Consider the following 21215-nt stretch of genomic DNA (forward strand, 5'->3'; position numbering starts at 1 on the left):
AAAAACAGAGCGGCGCTGTACCACTAGGGGTAATAAAGGGCAAGTAAGTCATATGAAGAGTGCGAGTGAGACGGGGAGAAAATCGTTAGAAAATGCTAAATACCCTCTCCAAGAACCACAAACCCATTACATCCCGCACCGGTAGGTAGTATCTGATGGGTTGGAGCTCGGAGGGCAGCAGAAGAAGAGCGTCTGAGAGCGGGGAAACCCAATGGTACGAGGTTTCGATTTTGTCTGGGGTGGCTTTGCTTGACTCGTTTTGTAGCTCGATGGTGCAATCGAGCGATATGCGATAGTAACGAAGACTAAACTCCAACGTGCAAAGGCATACAGGTGCAGGTAAAACTGGGCTGCCTGTACGCTTGATCAGTGTAACGTAAGCTGTGAATTTTCCGGTGTCCTCCTCTTGTAGACTTGTGTATCGTACCTATCGAATCAGGACAAATCACTTACACATGACTAGCCAGTTCACCTTGCCAATAGCTAACGAGTAGGCAAGAGAATGATAAACACGTAGTCAATGTTGGGCGGGCGAAGACGAAGCGTAAAAAACTAACATTTGCTAAATCGCTCATATAGGGGTATGGCGTTGCCGGTGGAGGGGAGCGGGCTGGTCAAGAGTGAGTTACCAGTAAATTGAGTTGAACCCTCTAGATTCTGGAGGCCTCGTAATTTCGCCGGTGATGCCCGCCTCGATTTAAGAAGATCTGCTTAGACTCTGTGGTCTGAAATGGGAAAATAAATTTTGATTATATTTTGCTATCGTTTATGAATCGCTGCTGTTTGAAAGGCGTTGATAAAAACGTTCCAATTACTCAACTGTATGATACGTAAGGCAGCTAGAGTTTATGCATTACGTCTATTGTTAAGAAGGCGGGATGAGGGAATTATAGGATATACAAATTTCAAAATGATAGCATTTTTACTGCTTAACTATACAGCCCCTAAAGCTCCGTTGCCGTGCAGTGAGAGAAACGTCTTCTCTCACTTCGGCGTTCGTTTAAGAAACGTTCCTGGAAGCTGCGCGCCGCTTCTCTAATGATTGAAACTTTTCGACACTGGCAAATTCTATTCAACATGCGTACGCATTTATCTATTAGCTTTTAACAAAAGTTGTTGCACTCGATCGCAGTTGCCTCACCTTCCAACTAATGGCAAAGCGCTAGCAGCCGCTCTTTGTGTTTTGCTAATTACGTTTATGTAGGAGAACGAAACTTCACTGCAGATTCGTATGTTAAACTAGAAGTATCCTGTTTAGAAGGGGACAATTGCAATTGTAGAAAAGTCAATCTGTCCTTCAGCTGTTTTTTAGCAAATTATTTTCTGCCCACGAAATTTCGCTTACAACTCAATCAAGGTAACGTTAAGCCTCAATAACACCACGACCATAACAGGCTCGTTAATAATTTTTGGTCAGGTCGGCCAAGCGTAACTTGGTAGTTCTGAACGCGTTTTTTCCTAAGCCATTTAAAGTAGGTCTAAAAAAATTGACCTTAGAAAACTGGATTTCGTAACCAAATAAACCATCAAACACATACCTATAAGTATCGATCAATACGATCTGAGCGAGTTAACTTGGCATACACGTACGTTCGCGTTGATCATCTGGAACTGAAGTCAAATATTTCGAAAGAATGGGGTGGGCTTTAGAAGTATAACCTGACCCACTGGTTTATGCACGCAGGTCGTTTAGATCGAATTGATATTACATTTACGAACGAAGCACTCCTACAACGAATAGTACAGTCAATGAAACGTTATAACGTAACTTTCGGAGCACGTAAATCTGCTTTTAAATGACGCTGCGAACGGTCCGCCAGCGCTTGCAGTAACCCGTGAGCTAGATAAGGCAAATTTCTTGGCATTTAAGCTGATTTCGTTCTTCTAATCGTTACTGATTTTGCTTGATGATCGTTCCTGAACGAGCCCTGAGTTACCTTTGGGTTCTCTTTGTGAGCAGAACTTATCCAAAATTGGCCCTGATTTCGAAGATACTTATTTATTTGTTCTATTTTCGAGAAGGCAATTTTATAGTTATTGTCAGCTTGTCTCGAATTCGCTGCAAGCAGTAGATTCAAGTTAGATTCGAATCCTATATTCAGACCAACTTACCAACCCTTAAGCGGATCAAAAAAGGTTTCTTCGACCAGGTAAAAGACAGTCCCTGTTGTCGTTTGATAGCGTAGCCTGATTAACACATGCTTAATAAACGAAGATACTAAAAGCAACATAGCTCTAAGCCTATATTGTTACTACCGTTGAGCTTAACTATAACAGCGGTAGTAGTAATAGTCAATGTTTTTTTCCTACTATTATTTATTCTGCCAAGCGGTACAGGCTCAGCGATTTTCAGGACAAGACCTCACCCCATATAGGCAAGGTAAATTTTTTTGCGATTCATAAAAATGTATCGACGTTCGAATGATATTGTACATCTGCCGATGAACTTCAAGGACTGACAATACTATTCGTTAGCAGTACTTTAAAGTTCTTCGTTCAATATGTGTAATCGAATACAAGGGCTAAGTTCTCATCGGTCGGCTTACGATACACTATAGATAAATAGATCACAGTATCACATAAACTTACCCTGAAGTTCCCATGTTTTACCGATTCCAACATTTATCAAGTAGGCGTGGACAATTCTTAATCGTTAAAAAGATTGATTCCAGTAACACAAAAACGACAATACATGTTTGCGGTGGGTGCACTATGTAAAAATGAACAGAATCGAGGATGGTGGCGAACATTTTAACTTTTTTTTTATTTAGACAAAAAAAAAACGCACATTATCAATGAGTCATTTTACATTGGGAAATCGCGCCGCCATACTTATCATATTATCTGCAGTATTTATACTGTCGTAATTCGTTATCAACATTTCCCGTTGTGCGCAACTTTGTACAGAGGACAAATTGGATAGCATTTATTTGAGTCTTCCTGATTTTGTTAATCGTATCCTTTGTTGACGTTGCTTCGTGCGCCATGAGTTTCGGTACCATATCTACAATTGATGGTTTGATCTTTACAAGCGGCAGCCTTCACATAATCGCACACTTCGAAAGTCTTCCTTTGCCGTCCAACTGTACATAACATTTACAAGATATAGGTATACTTCTATTTGTTCGTTAAATTGGGATTTAACAATAGGCGCAAGGAGAACTCCGCCAAGGATTTCGTTAAAGACAATCTGCTTATTGCATCTCGTATGTGTTTATGCTGTTTGCTTACTGATCCTATTTACAAAAGAAAGTACATTTATGTACATACGTCTAAAAATAGAGTGACGGCTATCGGTTCGTTCGTTCGTTCGTTCTCGTCAATCTTCTAATTCAATTTTCGAAGTTTTTCTCAACACTTTCTTATCTTCTTCTTACCCGCTCACACGCATATATACAATAAATACGTTGCTCTGCCAGTGATTGGGCCTTGTTCTGCCTATCCCACGTTTCTGGTTTTGCCTCCACTCCCTATTTGGCTGCAGAATCCGCTTTTATTATTACTACTAATACAATTAGTTACAAATTCGTCCACTGCCTTATAATATCAAAACCGTGTAGAGATCTTCATTTGTTTTGCGGCAAAATAAAATGACATAATGGCCCTTGTTTCATGGAATGTTTCAGGACACTACGGTAGAAACGTCTCTTCCTTCAACAGGGTAAGATCAGCTAGAGGTTTTTGTTTTGCGATTTCCCGTATTCATTGACGAACATCTAAAAGTGTGACAGCAACCATCTAGGGCCCATCCGTTGACATAAAAGAGATTTAAATTTTGGGTATTGTTAGAATTGATGTTACAATTCGGAATCGCTCTCCGCAGCTCGGGTTAGTGTGGCTGCTCGGCTGCCTACTATGGAACGCAACGACATACGGTGCGCATGTGGCCCCGCCATAAGCGATACGTCGTACACAGGCGAGAGTTCTTCCGATGAACGCGTCGGTGGTGGACAAGGATCAAAGCTAGGGGTCATTGCGCTTGGGTACGGGGCCATGTTAGTTGATATAGCGGAGTTAGCCACAGCAGCTACGACTGCTGGGGGCATCGGTGGAGGTGGCGGCCGCTGTTGCGTCGGCGGAAGTCGTTCAATAATCACGCTACGCCGAGATCCATTCGACGAGTCCCCCGAACTCAGTGCGGTCATCGGGTATCCCGGGTGTGGTGGACCAGACGGGCCTCCAGAATCTCCCCCAGAACCGACTACCGGACTAATCTTAGCCATTTCTGCAAAGAGATTCGGCAATTTGTGATACTGTGGGCTCCAGTCGTTCAAATAATCCCAGTTGTACGAACCGGCAACTTCCTCTTCACTGTGCACAATCGAACTTAGAGAGCCGGCAACAGGTGGCTGACGCATTTTAACCGGTGGAGGTCCTCGCTGTGGTACGGCTTGGTCGTCGAGGTCATCGAGTTTCTCGTAGATGATATTAGACATCCCGTCGCAATCGCCACCTTCGATCTTGGCATAGTCTCCTTGAGTGCTCTTTTCGGAGCCCGTGTAGATGCCAAGCCGCGCTAGATACTCTTGTGTGTTTTGAGCTGATATCACGCTCGTGGCATCCTCTCCGCCACAGTGGGCTCGATGCGTCATGTTAAGCATCCGGCCTTCATTGATCATGCGGATCTCATCGTCTTCATCGGCACTTCGGCTGGATACGCATCTCTTGTCGTATCCCGTCGTCATGTGGGCCTCGTCAGGCGTGTCGTAGTGCGAAATCTCGTTGTAGTGTGGCGGGTACGTGAGGTTTGGATATCGGCGTGCGTCCATGGCATCTATGGTATCTTCGAATCCGCGGGCAGCTTCAGGTTTGTTGGCTTCCTTTGACAAAGTGCGATACTTGGAGAAGAGCATAAGGCTGAGCAGGATCAATAAGGCGAAGCCGAGAAGTATTAGCAACGCGTAAATCCACGCGGCCACTCCGCTTTCTGACAGATTCTCAGTTACAAGACTGGCGTTCAGAGAAAAGTCGACGGTGAGCTGTACGGTGGTAAGGCTCGTCAACGAATTTGTCCGACCACTACCAGCTTCCACGGTCAGCGCTATTTCAACAACTCGTTTCGGAGAGGAAATCGGCTCGACGACATAGATGACTCCGGTGGTCGCGTTCACTTGGAAATTCGGTTGGGTTGGTGATCGCAGCCAATATGACACAATACCGTCGGATCCTCCGTCGACGTCGGTTGCTTCAACACGTCCGACGCCATAGCCTTTCGGGGCATTTCCAGGAACTGTGAAATGGTACACCGGTTTGAGAAACTCTGGTGGATACTCGTCTTTGCCCTGGATGTCAACTTGAACCTGGGCATGGGCGTACTTACCGCCAGCATCGATGGCCACTACAGTAAAATGGTACCGCTTTTTGCTTTCAAAATCAAAAACCGCATTCGTCGTAACTAGCCCGCTTTCAGCGTTTATGCTAAACTTGTCTCTTGCGTCGGCCTCTAAAATGCTGTAATTAAGCGCGCCGTAACGGCCCTTATCCCTGTCGCTAGCGTGGGCAGTGAAAACCACACTTCCGACAGGAGCTGACTCTTGAACGAACTCATTGTAACGCGACACTGGAAATACAGGTGCGTTGTCGTTTTCGTCCTTAACTTTTATTGAGACGCCGACAAGCGAAGCAAGCGCAGGATTTAGCAAATCGATGGCCCGTACTATAAACCTGAATTCTTCCGTGGCGTCAAAGTCGAGTTCTTTGAGCAGCACGATGTTCCCGGTACGATTACCAATTTCAAACTGGCCCTTTTCATTCCCTGATGTTATGTCGTAAGCAACGTCACTTTCTGCATCCTTATCTATGGCGACCACTTGCAGAATCATAGTGCCTACCCGGGTAAGCTCCGACAATAAAATTTCGTAGCGGCTCTTACTAAATACTGGAGGCGAATCATTCACGTCGTTGACATCGACAGCCAGAACCGTGGTGACATTTATGATTTCGCGTTTACGGTGCGGGAAAGCCACAACCTTAAGCTCAAAATGCCGTTGCGTTTCACGATCAAGTCGCCCAGCCGTTTGTACCCTGCCCTTGCTGTCGATTGCGAAAAGACCATCTTCATTGCCCTCATAGATGTCAAACGAGAGCTTCGACTCAGCAGTCTTGGCACCGTTATGAAGATCGACAGTGCTGAGGTTCGCCACCGTTGAGCCAATTGGCGCTGATTCGAGGATCGAAGCCGAATAACTCTTCTCGGCGAAATTATAGGGTTTTTCTAGAAGACTCGAAGTTTGTATACGCAGCGGCACGGCCGTACTGAACGAGGGGCTTCCCTCATCCTCTGCGACGACTGAGAGATAGGCAATGACATTCGGTTTTAGAGACACTCCCTCCCGAAGTGAAATTTCCCCTGTTTTCCGATTGATCTTGAGGAATTCACACTTTGGCCGAATCTTGTATGTGACACGATTATTGTCCGACAAGTCAGCGTCTGTAGCGTTTACCGTAAGAATGACTCCCCCACTACTTGAGCTCAGCATCGCCGTGTACGCCGATTCATTGAATTTCGGAGCATGGTCATTAACATCGAGAACGATTACAGATACCGTCGTCTCTGCCGTGTGTGCACCATCGGTCGCCATTACTGTTACGGAGTAATTCGTCTGCGTCTCGAAGTCCAGTTGCCTCGCCAGCGTCAGCTGACCCGAGAACGCGTCGATTGTAAACGTGTTATCAGAGTTTCGCAGGTTGTATACGAGCGCCGGATGTGCATCAACATCGTTCGCTGTGATCACCGAAACGACCCCCCCTACCAGTTTATCTTCACGAACTTTAAGCGGATCGTACGGGGGAAAAACGGGCTGGTTATCATTGACATCCACCACCGATACGTGCACGGTCGTCGTGCCGGTCAACGGTGGCAACCCTTCATCAGTTGCGATTACCGTCAGCGTATACGTGTCGCGGATTTCTCTGTCCAACACGATGTTCGTTCGAATCACACCGGGGCTAGAAGTATCGACGGCGAAGGCATTGTCGTGATTGCCGTCCACAATGTGGTACATCACATGACCATTACCATGTTCCTCATCCTCATCAATAGCGGACAGCTGCACGACAACTTCACCCCGTCGATTGCCTTCGGCCACCGATGCGACATAGTGAGTTTGCGAGAACCGCGGCGTATTGTCGTTCTTATCACGAAGGTTCACCTGTAGACGGGCATAGCCATAACTCGGTTCCCCGTTGCGGATGCTCTTCGCGATTACGATTGTGGTAATTGCCTGCTGTTGTTTATAGTTGAGTTTGAGCGAATTGTTCACTCGCACGACGCCCGTGCTATGATTGATCGAAAATTCGTCCGAGTCACTATCGAACGAGTAGGTAATGTCCTGCGAGCTCATAAGATCATTGAACGCTCTTATAGTGGTGATTTCCGCACCATAATTGGGATTCTCCAAAATGTAGGCTGCATACTTTTCCTGCTCGAAGTGAAGCTCTTGGTGGTGTGAGGTTTTGCCCACGTGAACTTCAAGGACGCCCAGTGAAGATTTCGGTACTTCGCCACGGTCGCTAGCCACGATCTCGACGTGAAGGACCTTGCCATTGTAGTTGTACACGCTCTGAACTAACGTAACCTGGCCAGAGTATGGATCAATGTTGAAGAGGTTATTATGAAGTCCTTGCTCGCTAAATGTATAGGAAACATCAGCGTTCTGGCCGTCGTCATCGTCTTCAGCCACGACTCGCTCGATCTTGGCGCCGATAGGGGCATCAGGTGAGATTTCAGCAATGAATGGGTATCGAATAAATACGGGCTTGTGGTCGTTTGCGTCTGTGATAGCGATGTGTACCGTTGCCGAATGAAATCGTGATTCATAGGCCCCGTTATCGGATGCGCGAACCTCGAGCGTGTAGCTTTGTTCGTGTTCTCGATCGAAATGGCCAGTAGTTAGGATGTGCCCCGTCTCACTGTCAATGCCAAACGGCACACCAGTCGCATTAATCAACGAGTAGGTTACCTTGCCATTAGCCCCCTCGTCGATGTCATGCGCCTTTACCATAAGAACTTCGGTCCCGATCTCCGCATCCTCTTTCACCTGAGCACTGTATTCGCTATGTTCGAACTGAGGATCGTTGTCATTTTGGTCGAGCACGTGCACTTCAAGATTGCAGCGGCCAATTTTTGGCGGCACTCCTTGATCTTGAGCATGGATGGTGAGTCGGTAAACCGGCAGCGTCTCACGATCGAGACCCTTACAACTCAAACTGCCGGAGTATGGGTCGATGGCGAACATGTTTCCGTCGTTGCCTTCGGCAATATTATAGATTACGTCGCCATTCTGTCCTGCGTCGCGGTCGTTCGCGTGCAGCCGATGAATCACAGATAGCCCTCGATTCTCGGGAATATACAGAGGATAACAGCTCTCTCCAAAGTCCGGTGCATGATCATTAGCGTCGAGAACATCGATAATTAAATTGGCCGAATCGAAATGTGCCACCGGAGTTGCACCGTCATCCGTGAATATTGTCAAATTGTAGCGATCGCATTGTTCTCGATCCAGAACTGCGGTGATGCGGACTTCACCAGTAATTGCGTCGACGGTGAACGGAATCGAAGGATCCTGGTGCAGCGTATACGTGACGTTCGAGCCACCGGACACGTCGTTGTCTTTTGTCGACACCCGAAGCAGAGTGCTTCCAATAGGCTTGGTTTCGGTAACATTGACATAGTACGATCGTTGAACAAACATCGGCGCACAGTCGTTTACATCGCGAATCTTCACGCGAAGTGATTGAACGGTGTAGCGTCTAGAGCGGCCATTATCTCTTGCGGTGATATTCAGCACAATTTCCTGCGTTAATTCACGGTCAAGGCGACGAGCTATGGTTAATCGACCAGTGTTTTCGTCCAAATGGAAGTTTCCATGAATATCTCCACTCTGAATCCGAAACGTAATGCGTCCGTTTTCACGTGAATCCCGATCGCTGGCTAGGATTGTCGTAACAACTGCGCCAACGTCCTCGTCCTCTAGAACCTCGACATAATTTTTCGATACTATCTCAGGTGAATTGTCGTTTTCGTCTTCAACGAGCAGTGTTATGGTCGCTTTGCTGCTCAGTTGAGATTCCATATCTCGAGCCTGGTCCTGGGCTTTCACTACGAAAACATATTGAGGTTGTTTTTCGTAGTCTAAGGGCTCAATCAGAGTCACAGCGCCTGAGACGGGGTCGATTGTAAACGTTTGTTTGCCCGGGCCTGCTTCAGCAATTGAATAGCGCACCTCACCATTCAAACCGCTATCTTCGTCTCGAGCCGTAATTGTCGTGAGAACACTTCCAGGAGAAGCGCTTTCACTCACAGAGAAGACGATTGGGTCAGTTGCGAATTTGGGCGCGTTGTCGTTAACATCTTCCACACGAATGTTGACATTAATTACCGAGCCTCGTGAGTCCATAACGTTATTGTCACTAGCGCTCACTTGGAGCGCGAAGTCGGGCGTACGCTCGAAGTCGATCTCGACGTTGGTATAGAGCACTCCGTTTGAACGGTCGATACTGAATGTATTGAAAGGATTGCCACTGACGATGGTATAGGTTATCAACCCGTTTTGTCCTTTGTCCTGGTCAAAAGCCTCCACAACGCCGACCTCACGGCCTGGCGGTAGGCCTTCCTGAATTGTGAAGCTGATTGTTGAACTGAAAAATGACGGCTGGTTGTCGTTGACGTCTTGCACTTTAATGGTGAGATCGAGTTTTGCCTCGAGTGATGGTGAGCCCATATCCTTAGCAACTACGCGCAGGGTGTACATGTCCTGTTGTTCGTGATCAAGGACACTTTTCGTCCTAATGAGTCCATCACTGTTGACGCTGAAGAGTTGGGCTCCGTCGGATGGAGCACCCGTCGCCTCGATTTCGTAAACAATTTCAGCGTTTGCCCCTTCATCCGAGTCTGTTGCCCGTACGTGAGCCACCTCGGAACCGGCCGGTTGTTCTTCTCGAACACTGAAATCGGTCTCTTGATTATCGATGAATTGTGGCGCGTTGTCATTTTTGTCGAGGACACGGATTCGAACGCTTACCCGGGAACTCTTCGGTGTTGAGCCTTGGTCACGAGCTTCTACAACGCACTCGTAGCTCGAGCGTTTCTCCCTATCCAAACGCATTTTGGTGAACATTTCTCCTACGGACAATCATAAAAATAGTCAAGCCGGTGCCCAGTTAGAGATTGAATAATGTAGGTAAACACTGCCGTGAAGTTCAGTACAATGTTGACTAGTAGTGTAGAGGCTTATATCATATAGAGAGCGAGAGAAGGTGAAACAGAAATTTGTGCAGGCTTCCAAGTGCACAAATTCAAACGTTGCGGTAAAAAACAATTATTCACGAATTAACGACGCCTTCCGCCGCAAGACGTTTTATAATTGGATTTTTTAAAATGGAAAATCACTGTTCTGCGTACCAGATGCTGGATTGATGTAGAACTCATTATCACAAGAAAGTAAAACGTATCGAAGTGCAGCATTATCGCCGAGATCCTTGTCAACGGCCTGCGCTTCACCGGCCCTTCGTCCAGGTTCGGCGTTCTCTTCAACGGCGAATTCAAATGAGTCCCTAAGGAATTGAGGTTCGTTGTCGTTCGCATCGCTAATGGTCACGTGAACGAGCGCCTGAGCCGACAATGAAGGACTTCCGTTATCGACTGCTTCAACGCTCAGCTCGTACGATTCTTCTGACTCTCGATCTAATCGTTGCCGAAGGAATATTTGACCGGTGTTTGGTGATATACCAAACCGTGGAGAAATCGTACCACCAGACTCTGTCTCCACGAGCCTATAACAGACCGAATAAAGGTACGAATTGTATGTATACAGATGGAAATATCACGGGCCTTATTTTGCTTGCTCCTACAGACCGTTAGAGGCAGATGTTGAGATCTCTAGACGGACAGAACCACCCTAATGGTCTAAAGAAATAAAGTTGGGTTGTCACCGAAGTAACGAGAAGGTACCTACCAAAATGAATGTTTTGATACCTACCTATATGTAATGCGGGCGTTATTTCCACTATCTGAATCGGCAGCAACCACCTGTAGGAAATGCTCGTCTAACTGAAGGCTCTCGTCAATCGTGACCCGGTAGGATTCGTGTTCGAATACAGGCGCGTTATCATTGACATCCTGAACTTCGACGATGATCGTCGTGTTCCCCGTCCGCGTAGGCTGTCCGCCATCTCGTGCGACCAAAATCAAGCGATACTGTTGACGCAACTCATAGTCAAGACTACGCTTGAGCATGATGGCGCCTGTTCGAGCGACTACCTGTACCAAGAAGATAGCCAAACGCATTTTTGAAACTTGATGAACAATAATAGATAAATTAACAACAGGAAACAAGCATAATTCAAGCTTTTCATGGAAGGAATACGTAGGGTGGGACTCAGCACATAAAACATCCTATAATAAATATAATAACTAGTTTCCAAGACAGACGAAATAAATTTAAAAAAAAAACCTTAAAGCTGTCAGATTCCTCAGCAAGAGCATAAGTAACTCGGCCATTTTCACCGGAATCAGCGTCTTCAGCGTGAGCCGAATATAATGGGCTACTTAGACTTGTATTTTCGGCTACAGATATCCTCACTTCGGAACTTTCGAAACACGGGTTGTTGTCGTTTACATCTTCGATTGAAATGTTGACCTGAAATAGGAACAGTTAAATGGCAAAAAACATTATTCTGCAATGTTCTGGAAAAAAAAGACATTTCTAAAAGCTTTGCCAAAAGTTTTTATTCATTAAAATATTAAGTGTAACCACAGTATATGAATGATTCAATAATGTTCGTTCTGGTCCTGAATTATTGGCCTGGTTACTTTTAGTCGCATGGAAACCATAGTGCCACTTACTTGAGCATGCCCGTAGGCCGGCGGGTTACCGGCGGCAGCTTGAACATTTAGAAGGACTGACGCCGCGGTCTCGAAATCGAGAGTTTTTTCAACTGAAATCAACCCTCGAATAGGGTCGATCGTAAACAAACCCTGGTCATTACCCGAACGAATCGCATAGCGCACCCCATGAGAGCCTTGATCAGCAGCACGAGCTATCACATTGCCGACGACGCTGTGAGGTGTCACGTCTTCACGAACAGGGAAAACGTATCGGGGCGCATCGAATACCGGTGTCCTCTGTTGATTTGATGACATTGCTCCAATAACACTAACATGTACGTGGACATGCGCAGGCCGTTCGGCCTCGACACCCTGACCGTCCCGGGCTGTCACGACAAGATGATGCGTCATGCCACCTGAGCTACGGCGTAAGGCTGACGTGATGTAGATCCCGCCTGTAATGAGGTTCATATACAATGTTTACACGAGACTATATGTAGTGCGATAAGGGTATTCGTTCATATGTGCGTAAGGTAGCTAGTGCTATTGTTTTAGGCACTACATCATTTTTAAACGTCAGCCTGCGTAAGGGTATATCATAAGTTAGAAAAGGGTAATGCTGATATCAGAAGGTACACCTCAATATGTAATATAGGATACAGTCCAAAGACGACTTCTTGCTTTTATTAGACAATTTAACTTACAACGAAAGAAAGTTTATCGACTATTGTTTCCATTCGAAGTCTGTGTATAGCTTACAGCACTAGAGACCAACTAGCCGCTGTGCACAGCATTTGTCAACTTAACCCGGTTGGTATTATATATATTAAGTGTTTTACGTTTGGCTGCGCTGTTTCATATTTTAGGCGGTAGGCGACCCGTTCGAGCCAAAGATGAAACGTGGTTTCGAACCTAGGCTAGCTCACGTATCTTTAGACTTTGCAAGCAAACACGTCATTATCGTGTATTCCTACTATAGCTAGACTTCAAATTACACTAAGTATAATAGTAGTCACCATAGTACATTAATGATCTGCAATAAATTCTTCGTACGATTGAGCACTAGTTTTTTACAATAGCTAAGGACGATTTTTTACATACCTGTGCTAGGATCAATACGAAAGCGTTTCTGAGCGTTTCCTTCAACAATGGAGTAGGTGACTCGTCCGTTGAGTCCAGTATCACGATCAGTGGCTACAACTACAACGATAGGTTGCGTCGTTTGATCGAAGAACTCACTTAGGGACACATTGTATTCGTCGAGTAGAAATTTTGGTCGATGGTCGTTTATGTCGAGGACGTGCACTTTTACTACGGTGGACGTACTTAGGCCGCCTAAAGTTAAAGTTAAAAAAGGATAAAATAGTCAAAATAGGCTCGTTTGTCCTACGCACTGATAGTATGCTCTATGATTAGTTTTCAGAGAATTGTATTTTTCAGCGATTCGTTTGCGGTTAAAAGAGTGGCAAGAGATAATAGGCACACATCACTGGCAGCCAACGCTTTTAAATAGATACATTTATATATACAATGTTGTTTTATTTAGCTGAATATTCTGTGATGAAGTGATTGCCCAACGGAATATGTTCCGTTTGCTTGAAGTATGAGAGGAGAGGTATCTACAAAAGAGCGTAAAATTGTCCGTAACCGTAATAAACTTGTGATATTATAGCTTACGTGTTTCGACTGCAGTGATGTAATGAAACAGATCAAATCCTTTAAATAGAAATAACTTTTCTGCTAAGCACCAACACGTGCGCACATGGTCATGTGCGAGCATGACTGCCATCGCAGAATTCATTCTGTGTATTCGCAGGAGTGACCACTCTCTGGAAATCACTTAACAATCTGTTTTTAATTTCGATCCATTGAAAATTAGCCGAAGCCGACTTGATTCATGTAAGTGTATCAGGCGCCGATCAATGAATATCTGATCGTAACAATGGCTCGGGATCAGAGTCAGCATATTGAGTAACGCCCGCGCATTTTCTCTGCTCTATATCGTTATCAGAAAAAAGTCAACCGCACCGGTCAACTCCAACGACTAACCTGCCTTGTCAGCCATTTGATCAACGGCATACGGTCGTCTTGGACCCGGAAGAAGCAAGCATCTTTAGCAATTGTATAGCCCATAGTGGACTCCGTCGACTTCGCCGCTCTCTAGCGAGCAAAGTAACTCAAAGATAATTCTCTGCCGGGTGGTAATAAACGACGAAAGACGACGACCCTCACATTTAGCGGAACCGTCGGCATTGTTTTCGTCGTCGTCGTCATTGTCGCCGTTTAGTTTATGCCCGTGTCTGCGAGAGGCAAAGGGAGTATACGAGCTCACCGTCAGTAGTGGCTATCGCGTCCATCGTAGCAGTCGCTATTACTGCCATCAACAGCGGCATGAGATGTTATCAGTCGAACTGCGCAAACAAAATGGCCGAAATCCACTTTAACTATATTACCAATTAACCTGAGCTATCCGACTTGTTTAACTTGCATTTGATTTGAGCTGAAACTACGCGTTGTGCGCCCTGCGCCTGGGACCTGTTCTTTCGTTCCTCAGCCCATATGCCTCTCGTCTGTCTTTTACCCTCAGGGGCATTTTATTATTCTGCTCCAGACCGCCAGTCCACTTACTGCCAGTATGAACTTAACTTGCCTCTTAAAATAGTACCTGGCTCAGAGTTACACTCGCACCTCGAAGGTCCGTCCATGATCGTAGCCATATTGTCATTGAAGAATTTTGAAGGTATCGTTATTATTTCTATGAAACGGTCGTCCGCCGTACGTACTGCGTTATATATGCGTGTCGTTTTGAGTAGAAACAGATGTCATTTGTGTCGATCTGCTTGTAAAGAAACGCTATTGACTCGTAGGGTTATATAGGTTAGGCTTTTTGTTAATGGCTTCTTGTGGGCACGCACATATCGGTCGCCTGTAATCTGTTATCATCTGAGCGCACTTCACTATCCGGGGTTGACGTTCTTTAGTGAATTCTGTATTAGGTCTTTGTTCGTTCGTGGCTGCCTCTATGCAGAGACACACTCAGTTTTATTCCTGCATCTCGTCTCATTGCATCCGTGTAGCCTTGGACCGTTCAGTTTCGACTGATAAATAAAACGTATTTCACTTGTCTGTCGTGTCTCCGCTTTTCTGGCTATCGTATGTCATAAAATTAGAGCGTCTGCATTGGACAAGCACGACGACAACAACAATAACAACAGCAGCAGTAGCAACATAAACAATAACGAAGACGGTAGAAAATGCCGTAAGTCGAGCAGAAGTCGTCGCTGCAGGTTACAAAAAATTGAAGCCGAAGGGGAAAAGGTCGCGCAATCGACAGGAGACAACTGAGTCATAGAACAAGCAGAGATTTGGTTTGAAAACCTTGTCGACGCGAGCCATTCTGAAGTGTTGGCGGAACTTGACTGGCGTCAACTGTCGCCACTGGCAGTGCCGTTGGTTTCTAGAGTCTCAAAGTGAGCGGGATTAACGAGCGAGGACTCGTTCGTTTGATATATTTTTTATTTCGTGATTTTTCGTTATCTTCTCAAGTCGAAGAGTAGAAACAGGCAGGGATGTGAAGTAATACTGTTACTACTATGTAGAAAGGTAATTAATCTTGATAAAGGATCTTTCCGTCATATGAAATGCCGGCTTATCTAGCAAACAATTATATAGACAAAAGGGACTACAATAAGCACACAAGAATAAAATTGTACTATGCACGATACGTTGGTGTGAGAGAATAATTATTATATATTAATAGCCATCAACAGGTAGCTCACTACGAGTGTTCCAATGTAGATAAGTTGTATAGATAAGTTGTATATATATGTATATAAAGATTTGTTGGAGAGATCCAAAAATGACTGGAAACGCTTCAGAGCAAATAACAAGAAGACTCAGATTACCTGTTTCTTAAGCAAACGGTAATCAGCAGACGAGATCACCAAGAAGGTACCAGGAAAATTCCGTGTACTTCTGTGTTGCGTTCATACGCGCTACGCACAAAAATATGTACATAATTTAAAGTGCTTTGAAAAAGCCACCATTATGATGGAGAATCAGTTGACAAGGCATTATTTGTAAACTAGATCTTCTAGTCACCATATAATCCCCTTTACATGATATAGTATCAACAGGACCGGTAGTTGCAAAGAAGTCTGTACAAACATTATAAATGTATCGAAGTGTGAAGTTATGCCGGACTCCATCCTCGGGCTCCGCTTGACCACGCTTCCAGATGGTAATCCTTCGGCTTATGTAAATTGCGTTCGCTTTGTCTTGCCGTTTTCCTTCTATCTTCCAACGCCCGGCCTTACCTCTATGGCTAAGACGCGCGATGTTTTTGATACTTCTGGTCGTCGTCCATTTTGTGTTTTCGCCCTGTCTGAGCTAAACGCACGCCGCACTTATGCGTGTACAGATGTCCAGATCACAGTTGAATAACATTTGCATTTCAATCAATTCGAATACGCCGAGTCAGAGATGCCTCGCGTCATCGAGTAGAAGGTAAGTAATACATTTGCTCAAGACGCTTGCCAAAAGATAAAAAAAAAAAACAAGTATTCAGTATAAAAAGCCACAGGACAACATGAGATTCTCATTGCAAAAATATAGAAGACTAACGTTTTGACAGTTGTGACGGAAACTCAATTGTGCGCATTGAATAGGAACTAAGGGGAGATGTGCGAAATGGGAACAAAGGAGCACCAAATAGATGGACGAGGTGGGGGTCTGTTCGAATGGGAAATGTGCGCACTTGTCCCGGGCAGTGGCGGTCTTCAAAGCTGTTTTTGAAAGTATCTAAACTTAATTTTCTCACATATTAGTTCAATTTGCGAAGTTTAACGGGATTCAATCACAAACAATCTGCCTTATTTACGAAGTCGTAAGCTTAATCAGATCCGTCTTTCGGGCTAGATCTTTGGTCTTTATTGAAATTTACCGACGGTTCGAAATTACTGTGGATATCTCTGGGAGTTACACGATAGTTTGGTCATTCACTGCTGCGGGCAAACGCAAACCAAACTGCCAGCTCGAAGACTCTGTCTCGCCGTGGTAAAATAGCACATAACCAGGAGTCGTTTATCTTGTAGACACCAACCGTTTTTCGGTTTGTTGCCCCCTTGAAAGAAACAATCGTTTGTGTCATCGCACACGTCTCAGAAGTACGGTCAACGTCTATTTAGATCAGATCGAAATCGAGTTTGTTTAACAGAAAATCGAAACGAAACATTTCGTTAGTCGCGGTAAAGTTTTATCGTCTTTGATTTACTAATCCTTTCTTTTTTTCGTCGGCGTTTTCTTCTGACAGCGGCAATGGCGTCTAATTTTCAATAGGGAATTCGTAACGCGAGTTCATGGAACGTTCCAGAACTAAAGATGGCTACGTAAAAACCATTTTGATCTCGTTAAGCCATGGGCTGCGTGCCGTTATAATTTCTATTCCGAACGCTCGCTCTACAGATCCGATCGTACTGACACATAGACCTACATATCATTACCTTGAAACTTAAACTCGGCATTTAGATATAATAGGAGCCATGGCCCTTAGCTTGTTATTCCAAAGAGAATCATGATTTAATTATATTATAATTACTTCGTTGGAAACAGCTATGCGACCACTGGCAAGAAATTGCAGGTCCATGCCCTCCGTTTTAAAAATAACCACAATATAATCTTTCTGCTTTCTGTTCAATTCTCTTCTCGCACTGTATAACTGATTTTTAGTTATTCGTGACCCAAGCCTGATGACATGCTAAAAAAAAATCATTTTGCCCTAGGATGGACCAGAAAGCTAAAAGGATAATAAAGATATTCACCCCTATCGGTGGCCATTACGGGTATTTCGTAAGTGGCTCTCAACTCTCGGTCGAGTCGTGTAGCCACGCAAAGCTCTCCTGTGCGTGGGTCAATTCGAAAAGCGGATGGTGCCGATGGGCCCAAGCCAAAGTTCACGATAGCATTAACTCCGCAGTCAGGATCCGAAGCAGAAACCTGCAATCGAGATTACACATCTTAGATAACTTTAATTCTAACATGTTCACGAACGGTAGCAGAAAAGTAATCACTGTAATATGAAAGGGATCAGTTAAACGCGAATATAAGTTGTACAATTTTTCGTTGTCAAACCAATATTATCCAGGAGCTGTTCCCACGGTTCCGGAAACGGTAGCGGAAAAGTTTAGCCTCATAAATGTCGAAGAATACATTATAGAGACAATAAGCTAACGAAGAAAATCTCAAGGGCCTGCAGCGTATTCACTGACGTGAAGCCGTTCCTCTATATGTTAATAGTACGTCGAACGATCAAATAGATTTCTATATTTTCGACAAAGAACAGGAACCGTATATCTAAAAGTGACGTCTCAATTACAAATGAGCCTCTATTCGCAAACGTACACGATTACGCGTGTATGACAAAAGACCAGTATTTCTATTGTCGTTCGGGCCTCAATGATTATATAACAGCATCTCCAGGGCGCAAATCGTAAATGATATCTGAATAGCTGCTACAATGCAGATGATATCCTTAAATGTACTTTCTAAGCTGCTCAAGACAAGACTTCACGGACTCTCGATGACATTACAACACTACCGACCACCCAGAGCGCTGGAACGGTGTTGCTAAACAGATGTGAGTCCCGAAGAAAGCTGTGCTTGTAGCTACCGCAATTACTTTTTGATTTCGAAGATAAAATCGCAGCGTAATGGAAGGGCCGTAGAGCAACGCTTTGCGCGCCGTTCCCTCTTTTGTTTCCCTGTCTAGACAAACTCCGTTGCTACTTAACGGCGACTTGTGCAAACAGAACTCTTGACAGCTTCTATCCTCATTAATCGATGCTTTATGCCAAATCTCCTTTGGATTCACCTCCGACTCCAGGACTGCCTCAGATCAATCTAGATGGGTCACTACGGCGTGAACCGTGTTCATAGAACGAAAACGATAATGGCCGTTCTACTTTTTACATAGACATCATAATAGAAGCACACACACAACGCTTAGTCGGAAACGCTGAAGCATAAGCGGTTGGTCGGCATTGCCAGCTGTGGATTAGAGTGCTTCGGCAGGGTCACCACGACGATATGACCTACCGTCTGTATTGTTTACGTGCGAAATGCTAAAGAGATATATAATTGTCAAGGGGATTTTCCATTTAAAGATACATATGTGTATTAGCTTCTTGGTAGCTGATCGAGTAGCTCAGTGACCGCGCTCGGACGCGGCCGACGGACCCTCAAGGTGATGAATACCTACCTCATTAGTCATCATCATCATCATGAAGTTACATCGGAGCGGAAATGAAGCGAGAAGGGAACCGTCGTAAGTTAAGCAAGTATTATAGGCACTTAATTGATAGCACGATGATTTGAATGCTAACAGTGAGCGTGGATCACACCACATTCGACCTACCGCTGCTCGTCTGCGTCTACCCCCATCGCTGTCCATTGGCGCCAGAATCACGTCTTCCTAGCGGACTAATCCGCAAGTAAATATCTACGTTTTGTTGTTGTTGTCGTCACGACAGTTGTCATCCGCGCCTTGTCAATCCTTTTCTTTCCAACACGGAAACCGCCGCTCGGTGCAGTGTGTCGTCTGTGGCAGACAAGCGGGCGGCTCAGTGGACTGGAGAGCTAAACGGCCATCACCGTGCGTCACTTTTGGTGGCAGCAAGCAATTCAGGAACAGCGGGCAAGTAACTTCAAAAGGTATAGAACTAAAGACAGGCGACCGCTAGCAAACGAAGCGGCATGTACGCCTCAGCAAAATGGGCATCTTCCAGCTTTCATTTTTAAAATTCGTTAACAAGCGACGAATCAGGCGAATAGCCATTTAACTCTGGCCAGCAAGTAGCGTATATGGAGCAAAGGCAACTTACTACTGGGCGGATGGATATCGGACGTAAAACAGTTCCTTTGAACCTGCGGGGCAAAACTGCATACCGGCAGCTAAATCGTCATGAAATTGGCGGGTGAGCTCCTTTTCGTGTTGGGTCAAACGCTTGTGGTTCTTATCAAATGTACAGAATGTATCAGTAGATGTCTATAAAGGTAATAAAAATCTGTTATAATCACTTTGATAAGGGCTAAGAAAGAGAGAGGGGGGGGGGGTAGCGTGGTGGTCTCCCCGTTCGGCAAATGGCCACGATATGTGTATTCGTATCGTATCATTGTAGCGTTATCTATAGTGATGCGATGTGAAACGGTGCGCGATGTTGAAAGCGATATCGAGAGTCCGCAAAATGCGCATCTGCCAGAGAGAAGCTACGGAAGCTAAGATGTCGGACGCATAGTCAGACCTATTGCAGTATACGATAGCTAAGCAATGCTATAATTACGGATGAATATTAACGTGGAAGAATTTCCCGATTTGCACTGACGTTCATCGAAGTCTTCGGAGCAGTAGACAAGTACCGATCCGATAGATATTGAGTACTGCGTGAAGTGTTTTAATAATATGCATGAAAGCAAAACACATTAAATGTGTTAGGTATAAAGCAAAAAAATAACTAGTCACTTATATCTCCTAAGAACAACAGCATCGATCGTTGCTTCAAAGCTTAAGATTGTAAAAAACCTTCATTACCTGTTTGATAACTTATCAGGTTCAACCTTATAAGCCGAAACATTTCCTTAAACGATGATGTATGTATTAGACATAAAAAAAATGTGGGTTTACTGAACCGTAGTCCAATACGACACAACGACTGGCCTCGTATTTGTTTAGTAGTCACAAAAAACGTCGACTTCACTGGCCGACCCCACCTCGAGGTTCTTACCGGCAATAAAACACCTGCTATATACAAATTTTCATTCGCATACTTACGTACGTATACGGTACACTCCGCCGTTTCGAGTATTTTAAGCTAATCTCACATTCACCTTCCCTCACATCTGCACGATCCGCTTCCCCCGAAGGTAATATTATAGATATCTATTGATATCGACTCCGCGTAAAAACATCGTACCCCTGCACTGCTACGCAAGCATCTATGAATATAAAGCGATAATGTTTCAATTGCTATCTACATATAGACGCATTTTAGCCACGTAGCATTGGCTGCTCGGTGATGATGGATGGATGGATCGATCGATCTCGTCCGCGTTTCTGATTTTATGTTTTCTTTTTTCCTACCATAATCGACATCGCAAATATAATAAAACCAATATCGATGACAGCTCGAGCGTTTTGGATGGAGAGCGGTGACAAAATTTGACCAGGCTAGCGACTCGTACTGCTGCTGCTGTCATAAAATGGCCGCTATTCGCTCAAGTTAAAGCTCAGATCCGGCCCCAAGTACACCTCTCTTATTATACAGGCTAAACGCCAGCGAACAAACAAGCAGGCGACGCAGGCCGAGCAGAAGGTAAAATCGACATCAACCTAAAT

The 21215-nt window shown here is 44.9% G+C and overlaps 1 protein-coding gene across 1 annotated transcript in view; it reads right to left on the reverse strand.

Annotated features, from left to right (window-relative positions):
• Positions 1 to 2737: 2737 nt before the first annotated feature.
• The window catches only part of ds (dachsous cadherin-related 1), a 68380-nt gene continuing 49902 nt past the window's right edge, over positions 2738 to 21215 (reverse strand). The window contains exons 3-9 of the mRNA XM_022812417.2: positions 17647 to 17821; positions 12929 to 13162; positions 11846 to 12282; positions 11454 to 11639; positions 10980 to 11260; positions 10403 to 10773; positions 2738 to 10123 (exon numbers count right to left, since the gene is read on the reverse strand). Coding sequence (XP_022668152.1) covers positions 3798 to 10123; positions 10403 to 10773; positions 10980 to 11260; positions 11454 to 11639; positions 11846 to 12282; positions 12929 to 13162; positions 17647 to 17821 — 8010 coding nt within the window. The 3' untranslated portion in view covers positions 2738 to 3797. The remainder of the gene's footprint in view (positions 10124 to 10402; positions 10774 to 10979; positions 11261 to 11453; positions 11640 to 11845; positions 12283 to 12928; positions 13163 to 17646; positions 17822 to 21215) is intronic.

The sequence above is a fragment of the Varroa destructor genome, unplaced genomic scaffold, assembly GCF_002443255.2.
Source record: "Varroa destructor unplaced genomic scaffold, Vdes_3.0 BEIS01000006.1, whole genome shotgun sequence".
Classification (NCBI taxonomy): Eukaryota; Metazoa; Arthropoda; class Arachnida; order Mesostigmata; family Varroidae; genus Varroa; species Varroa destructor.